Here is a 15314-nt window from a genome sequence, read left to right as displayed (position 1 = left end):
GGAAACAATTATAGTTGTTTGATGGAGTGATGCCCTTTCCCCTCTAGTATATTTATTGCTTAACAGTTGTTACCTCACTCATAACTTGATAAACTTAGATTGATTTTTCAAGTGCTAAGCAAGTTTTAAGGGATCACTGTTATCTTTAGAGCATTCAGTCATATTATTATTGTTATGAGGTCTCAGGTACCTGGCTGAAGTGAAGTAAACTTTTGGATTTAATAGTTGTGTAATAACCAGGTACTTGATCACTTCATGACAATATACATATATATATACATACATCCATATATATATATATATATATATATATATATATATATATATATATATATATATATATATATATATATATATATATATATATATATATATATATATATATATATATATATATACATACAGGCAGTCCTCGGTTACAATGGGGTTCCTTTCCAGCAGCATGCCGTAAGTCGGAAAATGCCGTAACTTGGAACATCAGCCCTTACGGCACCATAATCCTAGTTACAGCACAGTAATCTGAGTTACAGCGCTATAACTTGTGAACACCAGCCGTAACCCAGAACCAATTTTTGTATTAATATATTTGAAAAAGAGCCGTAAGTACAGAATGTTGTAAGTCGGAGCCGCCGTATTATATATATTTATACATATACATACATACATACATACATATATATATATATATATATACAGTATATATATATATATATATATATATATATATATATATATATATATACAGTACATTTATTCTACCCCCACTTATTCGTGGTTCAGGATTCACAGTTTCACTAATTCTTGGATTTTTTTGTAGAGCAATATTCATTAATTACTGTATTTTATTTTATTTTCATGACTAAATACATTTTTATTAAAAAATAATTTACTAGTTTTCAAATATTAATATTAATAATGTAAAAACAGCAAAATATCAATCAAATATTAAAGTGAAATCGCTCAATATCATCGTAATATGTACTTTATATAAAAAAACAATGTTCACCCTCCTCTCTCTCTCTCTCTCTCTCTCCCCCCCCCATGACAGCACGCTTTTGGCTGAAGGGGAAGTAGCCAATCACACACCTTGTAGCTTGATGGTTTGGTATGTACTGTCAGTAGTATATGAGTTGTTATTTTTGTTCTCTCTGTCTCTCTCTCTCTGAGATGAGAGAGAGAGAGAGAGAATTTTTATGCATATGTAACATGTATCTTTTTATGTACGATAAATAATTGATTGAATAATTTTCAAATATTAATATTAATGTAAAACAGCAAAGTATCAATCAGATCTTAAAGTAAAATCTCTCAATATCAATCTGTTACCATCATAATATGTAGCGTATAAAAAAATTATGTTCACCCCTCTCTCTCTCTCTCTCTCTCTCTCTCTCTCTCTCTCTCTCTCTCTCTCTCTCTCTCTCTCTCTCTCTCTCTCTCTCTCTCTCACACCGTGATGAAACGCTATTGGCTGAAGGGGTTGGAAGTAGCCAGCCACACAGCTTGTAGCTTGGTGCTTTGGTATGTACTGTCAGTAGTGTGTGAGTTGTATTTCTGCATGACTAGGATACCATGGGGAAACAGACTGTAGAATCTTCAAAAGCATTCACTGAAGTTTGTCAGATACAACTTCACAGATACTTGGAAGTCACGAGGCAGACCTTGGAGCACACTTAGAACCATAAGCTGAACAGGGAAAGCCTGATTGACTTCCAAAGGTTTTGATGTTGATGACGCTTGTGGCCAGCCCATAATGGAAGGCAACAACATTCTCGATGATGGTGCACGAGGGTGGCTGGGCAAAAATGGTGGTGATCCTGGCTTCCAGCTGTTATCCAACAAGAAGACATCAGTTGCAGCTGCTGCTGGTGAGTTGGATGAGGAAGCCCCTGACGACAACGACACTGATGACCATTTTAATACACACCCAACCCCAGCCTATATGAAGATGCAGAGGATCTTGGACAAATTCATTGAGCCGATGGAGAAACTCAACATTAACTACAACTGTTTAGCCAAGGCCTTGGAGTTTGCTGAAAGAGCTCAAGCAATGTGGTTGCTGGTGATTCCAAAGCAGAATCATCATTCTTTTCATTAAAGTATCCTTGACAACTTCTTTAGATCCCCAACCTCCATATACCTAAGCTCATTGCCACCAACTTCTTCACTTGTTCAGCTTGGAAACATAAGCAAACACTTCAGCAGTCTTTGTTGACATGCTCCCACCCAGGAATCTAATGTGTGTCTACCATCTCTTGAAAACCCTCTACTCACCTCAATGCCTCTTCCTACCAGTTTGCCACTAACTGAACTTCTGGAGGAAAAACTTGCAAGTTTAGTCCATGTAAACAGTTTCAGCATTCATCTCAGATGAGAGAGAGAGAGAGAGAGAGAGAGAGAGAGAGAGAGAGAGAGAGAGAGAGAGAGAGAGAGAGAGAGAGAGAGAGAGAGAGAGAGAGACAAATGTTAGCTTTTCATTTTGTGTAAGTACTGTATAGTGTAGTCTGCATTATTTATATGCCTATACAGTATACACTACTGTATAGTGACAAAACAGGTGAAAAAAAGGGGGTATGAACTTATTGTTTTACATTCATAGGTGTGACTTTACTGCATCTGCAAATTTCCAATATCCATGAGGAGCTTAGATGTATTATTGCAATATATATATATACATATATATATATATATATATATATATATATATATATATATATATATATATATATATATATATATATATATATATATATATATATATATATATATATATATATATGAATTTCTGATGGATATTTTCATTGATGGAACTGTTATAATACTTAGGAACTTTCATATGGTTAGGGCAGTTTAATAAACACAATGCATGGAAACTCACACAACACTACAACATTAATCTGTTTAGTAAAATGAGGTATTACCCTTTTGTTGCATCAAGGTGATTAAATCTAAGGTTTTTTGGTGTTCTTATTTCCTTTATCAGCTTCCTCAAAGGAAAACTAATTGTTGTCATTGTTGCAACATAAGGCTTAATTACAGAAGTTCCTGAATCAGGCATTCCAATGCTAAAATGCATGTCAATATTGGTTGTGCAACTCAAAAATATCCCAGTATTTGAAAACAAAAAACTTTAAAAGGGGATTCAATTAACTTGGTTCAGTATGTGTTTATCTTTATGGTACACACCTTATTACTTCTAAAAGTTTCCACACTAGATTCGCGGTTGACTTTTCCATCTTTTTCATTTACTGGTATTCCTGGCACTTCTTTGTTACTTGATGTTTGGTCCACATTCACACAAGTAGAAATATTTTCACTTGACATCTCTCTACTACTACTTTCCAAATAACCTTTGCTTTGCAGTGAAGTTCTGGGTACTGATGACCCAAAATGCACCACAGGAAAACTACAAAATGACAAAACAGTTTCATGCATTGATGGTTCAACATAAGAAATTGTGATAGCTTCCAAGACCGGGCAATCATATGATACATTCACGAATGCCATTTCAGTATGGAAAGGGGGCTGTGTCATTAGAGAACATTCTACAGTATACCATGTTGTATCAGAGTCTGACCTACAGTAGATTAATTGCTTTGGGTTTATTGTGGGGCATTCATGGATGACAGGATTATCTGTCAATATGCATGTACCAGAAATATTGTACTCATGTACTACCAAGATACTGGCTCCCATATCTTCTTCAAATGTAACAGCACTTTCCAATGGAGTTAAAATGAAAATTTCACAAGGCTTGTTAATCACCAATGGTTTATGCAATAGAACAGGACATCTGTAAGTGTTTAATGTTTTAACATTATATGGGACCTTCCTATGACTCTGTGGTGGACTTTCAGCTTTTTGTTTTTCATAACTTACACCAACAGGAGCTTCACAAAAATGCGTTTCCTCAATTAATGTGACACTCTGGTGTGGTATACATCGTTCAAAGTTTACGAGGGCTTCAGATAACATGAATTCATATTTAAATGAATGGCACTTCAACACAACTCTCTTCTCTATTTTCACTGGTGATACAAAGGTTGTCAAAGCCTTATGCATGGAGGAAAATTTATTTGCACTGAGATCCTCAAATGTGGATGATCTTGAATAGCTGGATGCCATATGATTATTTAAGAAATCTGGACTTTTAGTATGCACTATGAACAAAGGCTCAGGATTTCCAAACCTCAAAACACATTCCTCAAAAACAAAGTTAAGATCATTAGCTGGAAAACATAGTACTTCTGGTTTCTTGATCACTGCAGGGAAATTATATGCTGGCAAATGCGTTATCACTACAGGGAACACCAAAGTTGGAAATGTATCAACTTTAACAATATAAGCACATCCAGGGTCTTCAAAAATTGTGTATACTTCATGTGGAACATTATTTTCAAACAATATGACATTTTCAATAGGGATCAATTCATACTCAATGTAAGGATATTTGTACACCTGCTGCTTTCTTACTGATAACGGGCATTTATATGTTACTAAAGACTTAGCCATCCTAGGAAAATGAAATATTTCAAGACCATCCAAATCTGGAACATGATACTCAGAAGTCAACTGTTCATCACAAATCAAAGAAGCCTCAGTTGATATCGCTCCCTCAAAGAACACACCATCTTCAGTTGTTACAAGACATTCATTATGAATGAACTCACTGACTTCCAATGGGTAGCTCAAGACCAATGGCTTGGTTATAGACACAGGAGGCCTGAATGTTGCTAAGGACTGAACTCTGCTAATAAGACTACCACAATTGTCTTCACATATGTTGGGCCTTTCAAATGCAATTGTGATATGGTTATTACATGCAGACAGCTCTTCAAGCTCAAAGATACTCTCACATTCTAATTCCCCACTCCTCATTGTTAAGCATTCACTAATAAACAAATCAAAGTGTATCTTTGGGAAATTATAAATCAAGGGCCTTTTCATGATCACTGGGTGCCTGTATAAATTTAAAGCCCTAACTTGTTTAGGAAAACTGCTCTTCGTTTGACTTGCAATCATTGATGAGTCTTCACAGTAAGCTGTTGCATGATATTTGTGAGTACTGAGCTCCTCCTCTAAAAGTAAGGCAGTTTCATAACAAAATACCCCTATAACTTCAGAACAGCATTCATTAACTGTATAATACCAACTCGTAGCAGGAAAGCTATAAATAAGTGGTTTTTGAACAGATAAAGGACTCCGGTATAACAAAAGAGATTTGACACCTCTCTTTTCTGATGCCTTGGTGAGTTCTTCTGGCCACTCATAACTTCCTGTAATTAGACTGTCAGTCTTGTCATGGTTCTCTATTGTCATTAAAAGATTGCATGCTGCTCCTACCTCAAAACTACTCAGGCTTTCACACAATGTAAAATCAAAAGTAAAACAAGGGCAATTGTAAACTTCTGTCTTAGAAATTTTCAATGGGTACTTGTAGTGTACTAATGACTTAGGAGAAGAATTATTTTTTTCAGATGCTGATCCGTCCAATGGCTGTACACAATCATGCCCACTTTGAAGACTGGCCATAAAGCAATTTGGTAAAGGAATAGTACACTCAGTATCTACAATACTTTCGTATTTGTCCATCCACTTGTTGATACCAAGAGCTAGTAATACTTCTTTTTCTTCCCTAGGTTTTCCAGTCAAAAGATTTTCTTTAAGGTTCCTTCCACTTCCTGAAATTCCTGCTTGTAAATCTCTTTCTAGTCTAACCACTGAAGAGGGAGGGAGCTCAGGCTTTCCTTCAGCTGAATGGCATTCAGTATATTTTTTTATGTAAGTGGTTTGTCTTTTGGTTGCCTCAGCAAAATGACTGTCATCTCTAAGCAAAGTTTCCAATGGTACCAGTTCTTTAACCAGGAGAGGTTGCACTGCTGTCTCACTGTCACTGGTTCCTAATGCTGTTGTATCACTTACTTCTTGCATCTTTGTGAACAATAAAGGAAAGACAATTTAATTATTATAAACATTTCTGAAGCAGTCAATACCTCAAATAAATGATAAAACTTAGCATTACACTAATGTCTAAGAGGAAGCCAAAAGCAATAATGCCATTGCAGACTGACTATAATTCTTAACATATTGTTCAATGTTTTTATATAAGACAAAAACATTTTTTCATACAAATGCATTAATCATATATATGCCTGATACTGGAGTGGTGTTGTTCCTGGGATCAAAGGCCTTTTGTCTGTCAGAGAGAAGTTTTTGCAAAAAATCATGAAGCAAGATCCATGGTGTTGGGAGGAAGGCACTCGTTTTATGATTAATGATTTTGTGTCATAAACACAGACTTTTGTTTTATCACAAACCCCAATGATCATGTATACAGTATACCTGACTCACTATGTAGGTGGGAGAATGAGATGTTGAAGGCCCCAGTGTGTTTTGTACACATATAGAGTCCAATATAGTACACTGGGACTGTAAGGAATTACGAACTAAGTCTCTAGTAGCTTACAAAAGAGTAATGGGACTGGCTGCTACATATGTAATAATCTTCTCTAGTTCCTGGAAGTGTAGGTTCTATGGCTGCGGGCCTGAAAAAGCTGGGGGGGGGGCTACAGGGACAACTCAAGGAATTAGCACCTTGAGTAACTTCCAGGTACGTAGCTAGGTTCCGCAGGGATGAAAAATATAAAAATTTATAATTGAGACTTATCACAAGACAGTCTAATAGTACTCAGCATGTTCTGTAGATGTCAAACAGCACTCTACTGTCAGTCAATAAATGTGCCAGGCAATTTAACACTTCCATCCCACATGAAAAGATTGACTGCCAGTGAACATGAAGTCATAGAGGGGGTGCTCACTGGGCCCAAAAAATGGCACTATTGTATTGACAAGTTGTTGTAATCATGCTTACAGAACATCTTGCTCTGTTCTTTGATTATAACAGTCTTCCATGTTGCTGTCCTCCATGACTAAAATTAATTTATTATAAGAAGTTAGCAAAGGAAAGCCAGGTAAGACCTCAAAATTTTTTCATGTCCTTTTTCCCTTCACATTTTTACTCCTATGTCCAAATCCTGATTGATCTGTCCAAAATATGATACCACTGCTGTTACCAATGTGACCTGAGCATCTTCCTCTGCCAAAATATTCAGTCGTCAACAGCATCATTTAGGTTTCAATGTCAGGTACATGCAATTTACTGTACTTAGCAACGTGTTCACTAAGATAGATAAAAAATTATATTTTCAAAATAAAATTAAGTTTCATAAATACTTACCAAGTAATTACATATCTATACTTTCTAACTCATGCAGCAGCCTTTTATTTAAAAAATCACGGTAGCACATCGATTGTTTAGTGTAGGTGACAAGCTCTGCCCACTAATGGGAGTACTAGAAATGACTTAGCAGATAACCTCATTGTGTTTGTGGCCTCAAGTCCATAAGAGGGGAAGAGGCAGGCTCTGATTCTGTAATTACTTGGTAGTATATATGAAACTTAATTTTGTTATGAAAATATCATTTTCATATAAGTAACTTAACAAGTAATTACAGAGCTGAATCCCACATAGAATGGGGGTGGAATACATGGACATATTCTACTTCAAAACAGTAAGGCATGGTAATGGTAATGGCTTTGAACTAGAAAAAATTGCTAGCATTGAAACAATGCTTGTCATTTCCTTACCAGAGAGCTACTGCAGATGAATACTGCTTCTGGTTGGTGCTCATCTTACCCTGTAGTGGTGTGGTGGTTGAGCTGTGGGTCGCCTCTACTCAAGTGGGAGCCTTGCAGTGGAGGATGGGTCTGATCGCTGGCAAAGCATGTACAAGTGCCCTTTCCCTGGCACAGTACCAATATAAAAAAAAAAAAAAACAGACAACGCTGTCACCTACACTGAGAAGACCACAACCCATCCACTCAGACTGTACTCCAGGTACATTGTACCCCCAGGCTCCCCAAAACTCAACACCTTACTTCAAGGTGAAGAGACAGTAGGAGAAAAAGAGAGCTTCCTATGCTTCCTCCCCAAAAACCATGCCAACCACTGATAATGGCCCCAACGTACTGCAATTTTCAAACACTGTTTCAACTTCTTTCAAATAGCGAGACACGAAGATCAATTTGCACTTCCAGTAGGTCAACTGCAGAATGGAAGTGAGAGACATATTGTGCCTGAAAGCAAAAGAGGTAGTGACTGCTCGGATGTCATGAGCTTTCACTTTGAAAGTAAACAAAGTGTCTTCCTGAATCCGAGAATGAGCCTCAGAAATCAGGTCCCTCAGCAAGAACAACAATGCGTACTTAGTAAGAGGGCGAGAGGGGTTCTTAATAGAACACCAAAGTTTGCTGGATGGTCCTCTGATTTTTTTTTTAAGGTCCTGCTCAGGTAATACCTCAGGCCTCTGACAGGGCAAAGAACCCTTTCTTCTTCCTCAGGGCCTAGGATTTCTGTTAATTCGTAATGCTGAAGCAACAGGGGCAGGGCTTGGGCAGATCCTCATTCTTGGCTAAGAAACCTAGGGTAAAGGAGCACACTGCATCTCCTTGGGAAAATCCTACCCTTTTATCGATGGCCTGAATTTCACTGACAAGTTTGGCAGCAGCCAAAGCCACAAAGAAGAGAGTCTTCCTAGTGAGGTCCTTTAGAGTAGTGGAATGGAGGCATTCAAAAGAGGGGCCTGTTAGCCACTTCAACACTACATCTAGGTAACAAGAGACCAGATCAACCTCCTTCTGCTTAGAAGTGTCAAATGACTTGATGAGATCGCTAAGATCTGGGTTTGACGACAGATCCAGACCTCTTTACTTAAACACAGAGCTAAACATGGCTTGATAACCCTTGATGGTGGAGGACAACAAACCCTAGAGGTCCTCAGATAAAGGAGGAAATCTGCAATTTGAGTTAAAGATGTCTCAGAAGAAGAGACATTGCATCTGAGACACTATCTTTGGAAAACTGTCCACTTAGCCTGGTAGACGAGGCTGGAAGATTGACATCTCCATCTTGCATAGCCTCTGCAGCTCCTCTTGAAAACCCCTTCGCTCTGACAAGCTTCCAGACAGTCTGAAGCCTGTCAGGGTAAGAGCAACAACCCTTGGTGGTATCTCTTGAAGTGGGGTTGTTTGAGTAGACACAGTTTTTGGGGAAGGAGCCTTGGAAAGTCCACCAACAACTGTAGAAGGTCTAGGAACCACTCTTTCAGGGGCCAGAACGGGGCTATAAAGGTCATCGTAACGTTGTGATATGATCAGAATTTGTTCAGCATTTCCCTGACCATGTTGAAGGGCAGAGAGGCGTTAAGATCCAGGTTGGACCAATTTTGAAGCATGGCGTCAGTCACCCATGCTAGAGGGTCCAGGGCTGAAGAACAGAAGAGAGGAAGGCAATGGTTCCTTGAGGTGGCAAACAGGACCAAAGTCGGCCTGCCTCATAACTTCTAAAGATCCAGACAGACCAGGGAATCTAAGGTCCAATCGGTGGGAAGGACCTGCTTCCAACTGCTCAGCTCGTCTGACCAAAACACTGAGTTTCCCCTGAATAGATTGAGTGACCAGCATCACTCAATTTTGATCTGCCCATAGGACAAGATCCTTTGTTACTGGCAGAGAGAAAAGGAATGAATGCTGCCTTACTTCCAGATGTATGATAAGGCTGCAGTGTTGTCTGCATGAACTACCACTGTCTTGTAGGTCGTGTCTGAGAAGAACTGAAGGCATAAGTGAATTGCCTTCAACTCTCTGACATTTATGTGAAGGCTTTGTTATTCTGGGGACCATGTCCCAGAAACTTCCAGGTTCCCCAGAAGGGCTCCCCAGCCTAGATCCAAGGCATCTGAGTAGAAGTCTAGGTCAGGGCTCAGAGGATGAAAGGACTTTCCCTCTGAAAGTCTTACTTCGGACAGCCACCATAGCAAGTCCAACTCTTCCAGAAACAGTCTTGATTGGTGCAGCATCTGCCAGTGTTGTGGCAGGAAGTGCTGAAGGCTACAAAGAGAGAGAGAGAGAGAGAGAGAGAGAGAGAGAGAGAGAGAGAGAGAGAGAGAGAGAGAGAGAGAGAGAGAGAGACCAACTTTACTTTTCACAATACTGTATTATTTAGGACTTTGCATTACGTACTGAAAACAGGAGGTGAGCACCTTCAAATGCCCCGGGCAAAATCTTAAATTTTGACTACTGAATTACACTACACAAAGACTACTTGGATCTTATTTCCTCATATATTGTTCACATTGCTAAGAAGTCTTTATATAATCAGTCATTGTCACTATAAAGTAGTTTAACTTAACTACTGAGCTGAATCTCTACACCAGAAAAGGGATGGCACAAAGAATTTGTTTTTAAGAAAGCTGTAAACCTCAGTGAGAAGGAACCAAAAGGAAAAGTTGAAAAACTTAACACCAATAATAATGCAACTGTGAATCAAAGAGCAAAACTCTTCACTTTAGTAACATTAGTGTTACAAGACTGATCCCTTTACAAAATCTGGCATCAGAATGACTATGGTCATTTATGCCAAAGTCTATAAAAAATTAGGATGAAAAAGGTAAATCATGACAAAAACCTCTCAAAAACATTCACTCAATCCATATAGGCTTTATAAATATTTTCACATCTTACTGCATAATGATGTGCATAATTTACAATGATAAAATTTGCCAATTTTATTTTATTCACAAGTGCCACAATATAAAGATGTAAATAGACAGGAAAGCCTACCACACTATAATGCACTTCATGGATAGGCATCATCACTTTGTACAATGACAGAGGACAGGAGCTAGTTCAACCTTCATAAAAACAATAAACCTGTTTCATCTACAACTTCATCTCCCTCTCTCAGGAGTGGAAAACTAGCTGGAGAACCTCACTGGAGGAGCTAAGCTTCCATCCATTGATGTCACTCACCCAACACTAACCAAATAGATGTAGAGTAACGCAGCCCAAGTTTTCATTCCAAATAATTTAGAATTTTTCTAAATAGTTGCACAATGGTTGGGACTATATTATTTATTAAATGGGCCAAACAATCAAGTTGTCTGAGGGATCAGTTGCTAAGTGTCAAACCTCTCTTATTTACGCAAAAGGCAAGTATGCACATATACATGACCTACAAATATGGCATAAAAGATAAGAAGTTAAATAAAGCATTAATCTATCTATCATGTATTGTTTACTATGGATTATAAAAGAGAACATAAGCCTACACCGTGCACTGAAAAAGTAAATGTATAAATGTAATACCATTTTGAGAAACAAATTACATGCATCCCTTTATCATCATTCCTGCAAACTTTACAATATGAACAAGTATCTTACCCTATTAGCATATTCTCTGAGAAGCGGATCTTTACTACTTTGAAGCTTCTGGAAAGTATTTGAGCGCAAAAGACTCAGATGTGTCTCCCATCGCTCTGCTGTTTCTGCTGCTGCTTTCCATTTATCATTACCATCATCTGCCTAGAGAGAATTACAAAGTTAAATGTAGAGTACCCTTTATTAAAAGGATTCTATCTAAAAAGACTACTGGAAATATTTCACAGCTGTATACTGATGTGTATACAAGGCCTGTTCTTCTTTATGCATAAGAAACAGAGAAGAGAGGTGTTTCTATAAAATGCAGGACTGAGATTCAAGGCTAGAGTAAACTAGAAATATCATATATGTACAGTAATTGAGTTGCTGAGGAGTGTTCAGCATTTGGAAAATACAGTATTTTCAGAGGGTTAGGAAAAAGGACAAGAAGGGAATAGGGCCATTCAGTCAGAGAAGTATGTAATAGATATGGATTATTATTTAGTATTAAACTGTTACTTGAACATTAATTTAATATTCTTAGCTATTACAGGACTGGGCTGAAGGGTTTGTTATTATTAAAATGTTATTTATTAAACTACAACTTAAATGTTTAACAACTGCACAAACTGAAAACACTGTACATACCTGTCTTGAAATTCATTGTATAACAATCAAACATTATTTAATTGTTTTGCATTCTGGGATTGGGCCATTTCATTGAATGCTCATGGATCAAAAGACCATGACCAATTCAAAAAGGATAAAAATCATCCCAATATGGGGCTATTTTCAAAATAAAAAGTACTTGTTTTAATTTATCAAAAGCCTCCATGACAGAAATATTTGCCTTGTAACAAATAACTTTGGCTGTTAAATTCTACTCTCATATCATAAGAAAGGAAACAATATACTTCTACATTTATGTCTGTTCATATAATATTTGAAATGAAAACTACATATAAAGTAGCAAGATCAACAGTGAAAATTACTGTGATTTCTTAATGACAGTGCAAAGATAAAAATATCAGTGCAAACTGAATGGACAAAAAGAGAAACCTTCAGATTTAATGTAAAATTAATGATGTTCAAAGGACATCCCTATACAAAAATAAGTATCCCTCATGAAATATACCATCACAAGAATCTTTTGGTCAGCTTCTCATTAACAAAATTCTACAAAACATAATACAGTACTTATAGTACTTTATCCATGCCCAACAAATCTTAAAGTTCCAATATCATGCCAGGGAAACCTACCAGTCAACAGTGAATCTGATTTCTTAAGCTGCTTCATAAAAAGAAACTTCAGATTCATATCTATACCTTCTCTTTCTCTTTGCTGCTGACAGATTCGCAATTTAAAACACCTCTTAGTTATCTCCATCCCCTAGTTATCTCCATCCTAGCTTCTAGAGGCACAAGTTGACATCCTTCCCCTGACAATACCAGTTGACTTACAAACTTAAGTACATCATCTGCATTCATCTTTTGCATATATTCTCTGCATGCTTCATACCTGTGAAAGGCAATACATTGCAATAAAAAATCTTAACTATTAAGAGGTTTATTAATAGTCATATATTTAAAAAAAATATATTGTTCTTTATTTCAAGCCAGTAACAAGACATTTTACCTGTGAATCCAATCTGAGGATGTTTTTGGTTTCTTATTTCCTGCAGAGTCAAAGAAGAACTTTTGAGCCCAAGCACAGTACACTGTACTCTGTTCAATACCTGCTCCTTCTCTGCAAGGCACACTCTTGGCAACTTTAGCAAGGCTATTGACATTCTCTGCAGTCAAAACTGGGCGAAGCAATGCCAAAATATCAGTATCAGGCTTAAGTAACATCTTATAATTCAGACCTTTGGCTGAACCCTTGAGTTTCTTCAAGAGCTTTATGTGTGCAGCAGCTGTTTTACTATCTTCTTTTGTACCACACTGTTCAATGAGGAAGTAGTACAAAAGGAGGCGCTCATGGTCACAGCCATTCACTGTCAACAGGACATTTTGTTCCATCCTCATCACAAACTCCTTTGAATCTTTGCTAAGAGTTTCAATCAGATTTCTCTGATCTATGTGATTCTTAATCTCGGTGGTACTTGCATCAGAATCAAAAAGGTGCTGAAGATGAGTCATGTACACTTGCCACAGAGAAACGTCATACTTGTGAGCAAGTGTAATGGCTAAGTTCAAGACTTCCTCCTCCATTGTCATGGCCAGACCTAAGACTGTATCCTCCTTATAGCTGCTGTCTGTCAAGAACCTATCAATATCTACTCCAGCACCCAGTCTTTGAAGAGCCTGCCCCTGTACATAATCTGCTACAAGCTCTTGAGTGCTTTTGAAAAATTCAATGAATTTTGATATGTCTGGATTCTGTTGCTCTTCCTTTATGTTATCTACAATTACTGAGACACAATCAATGACATCTGTAGGATTATGTAAGAAAACAGGGGCAATGGTGGGCTTAGTCCATGGGTACAAAGAAGTGTAAATTTGCAAAGCATAATAATATTGAGTCATCTGTAAAGAAAGAAAAACAGTCTGAGCAATGAAAATCTTCAGTTTACCTAAACAGAATTTCTCTCATTTTTAAATTATGGATGATGAATGCTATACAGTACACTCACTTAAGCTTATAATTAGTTACATCAGTTTTGTATTCATATGACTCTTTCTATAAAGTAAACCAAGACTGACAAAAGGAATAACCCATTACTTTATCTGCTAAGAAGGCTTACCTGAAGTGATACATCAGTGCGTGGAAGACTTGAAAGAATTGCTCTTGCATCATCAGGTTGCTCAAGCATGAACAATATGCATAGACCTAAAGGAAGATCTTCCCGTAAAATTGCTTTTGCAACTTCTGCCACAACTGTCAGTTAAAAGAACAATGAAAAGACTGCTTAATCAATGAACAAAGTGATGTGCTAAATCCAACAGCAAAGAACATCTCAATATCTCAAAATTTACTTTGCAATTTCCACTGACAGGAACTTGTGTACAGTCATCAACTGCATCAATCTCTTAAATTTATTTTTATTTGGTCTTTTGACTCTTACCCTCCAATCCCACTGCTCAAAAGATTTTTATCTTCTTTCACAGATGCACTGCTTTCTCTCTGCTTTTTAATCATGTATCATTACACGTTATTCTCATATTAGATGTATATTAAACCATAAGCAGTTAACCCACAAAAATAATAATAATAATTATAATAAAATAATAATAATAACAGCAGCAACAATAATAATAATAATAATAATAAGAATAATAATAATAATAATAATAATAATAATAATAATAATAATAATAATAAAGGATTTTGACAGAGGAAAAATCTATTTCTGAGGAAGGTCCCGTGTCACCCGGTGAAATTCCATTACAGCACGAATTTCTAGGTATAACAATGCTAGATATACCAGAGAAAAAGAGCTTTCAGGAAAGCTGGGTTACTACCCCAGTCGATCGTCTTTAGAAGACGTCGGTATAATGAAGGGTGAGTGAAACACCACTACCACGGAAATATACTCAAAAGATCTCTCCTTATCAAAACCCCGTAAAGAGAGGTGAGCCGTTACAGCTCCCACACTCAACACCCGCCAGGACGGCGACACCAGCGCCACCTACTTCATTCCATGCTAGCACTAACCCCAGACTTGGCATGTGCAAGAAGGGGAGGGAGTACTAGACTAGACAGGGAGGGTCACCGGGTGACACGGGACCTTCTCAGAAATAGATTTTTCCTCTGTCAAAATCCCTTTCTGAGTTCAGTCCCGTGTCAGCCGGTGAAATAGTGATAGAGAATCATGCCAAGACTGCTACTACTGGAAAACAAGGGGGTTCACCTGAAGAAAAGGCAAAATTGTAACGAAAATAATTTTAATTAAGGAATCTCTTCCATGAAGCAAGAATACTTAAAAGTAAGGCAACTTAATTATAAGGCACACCAATAAACTTAACACTACAAAACACTGGAGGTCCCCGGTCTGATGGGGAGAAACCCCAAAAATCTTAAAATTACTTAAAGTAGTGAAACATGAAATGTGCACAGA

At 37.3% G+C, this 15314-nt stretch overlaps 1 protein-coding gene across 1 annotated transcript in view; it reads right to left on the bottom strand.

Annotated features, from left to right (window-relative positions):
• LOC136840600 (NBAS subunit of NRZ tethering complex-like) overlaps nt 1-15314 on the bottom strand; it is a 791298-nt gene that overhangs the window by 48365 nt on the left and 727619 nt on the right. Inside the window, 4 exon segments of the mRNA XM_067107278.1 lie at nt 11281-11421; nt 12583-12775; nt 12893-13782; nt 14001-14134. Of these exon segments, the coding sequence (XP_066963379.1) occupies nt 11281-11421; nt 12583-12775; nt 12893-13782; nt 14001-14134 (1358 nt within the window).

The sequence above is a fragment of the Macrobrachium rosenbergii genome, chromosome 8, assembly GCF_040412425.1.
Source record: "Macrobrachium rosenbergii isolate ZJJX-2024 chromosome 8, ASM4041242v1, whole genome shotgun sequence".
In the NCBI taxonomy this organism is placed as follows: domain Eukaryota; kingdom Metazoa; phylum Arthropoda; class Malacostraca; order Decapoda; family Palaemonidae; genus Macrobrachium; species Macrobrachium rosenbergii.
Note: the sequence above shows the minus strand (reverse complement) of the source record. Positions and strands in the feature narration are given on the sequence as shown.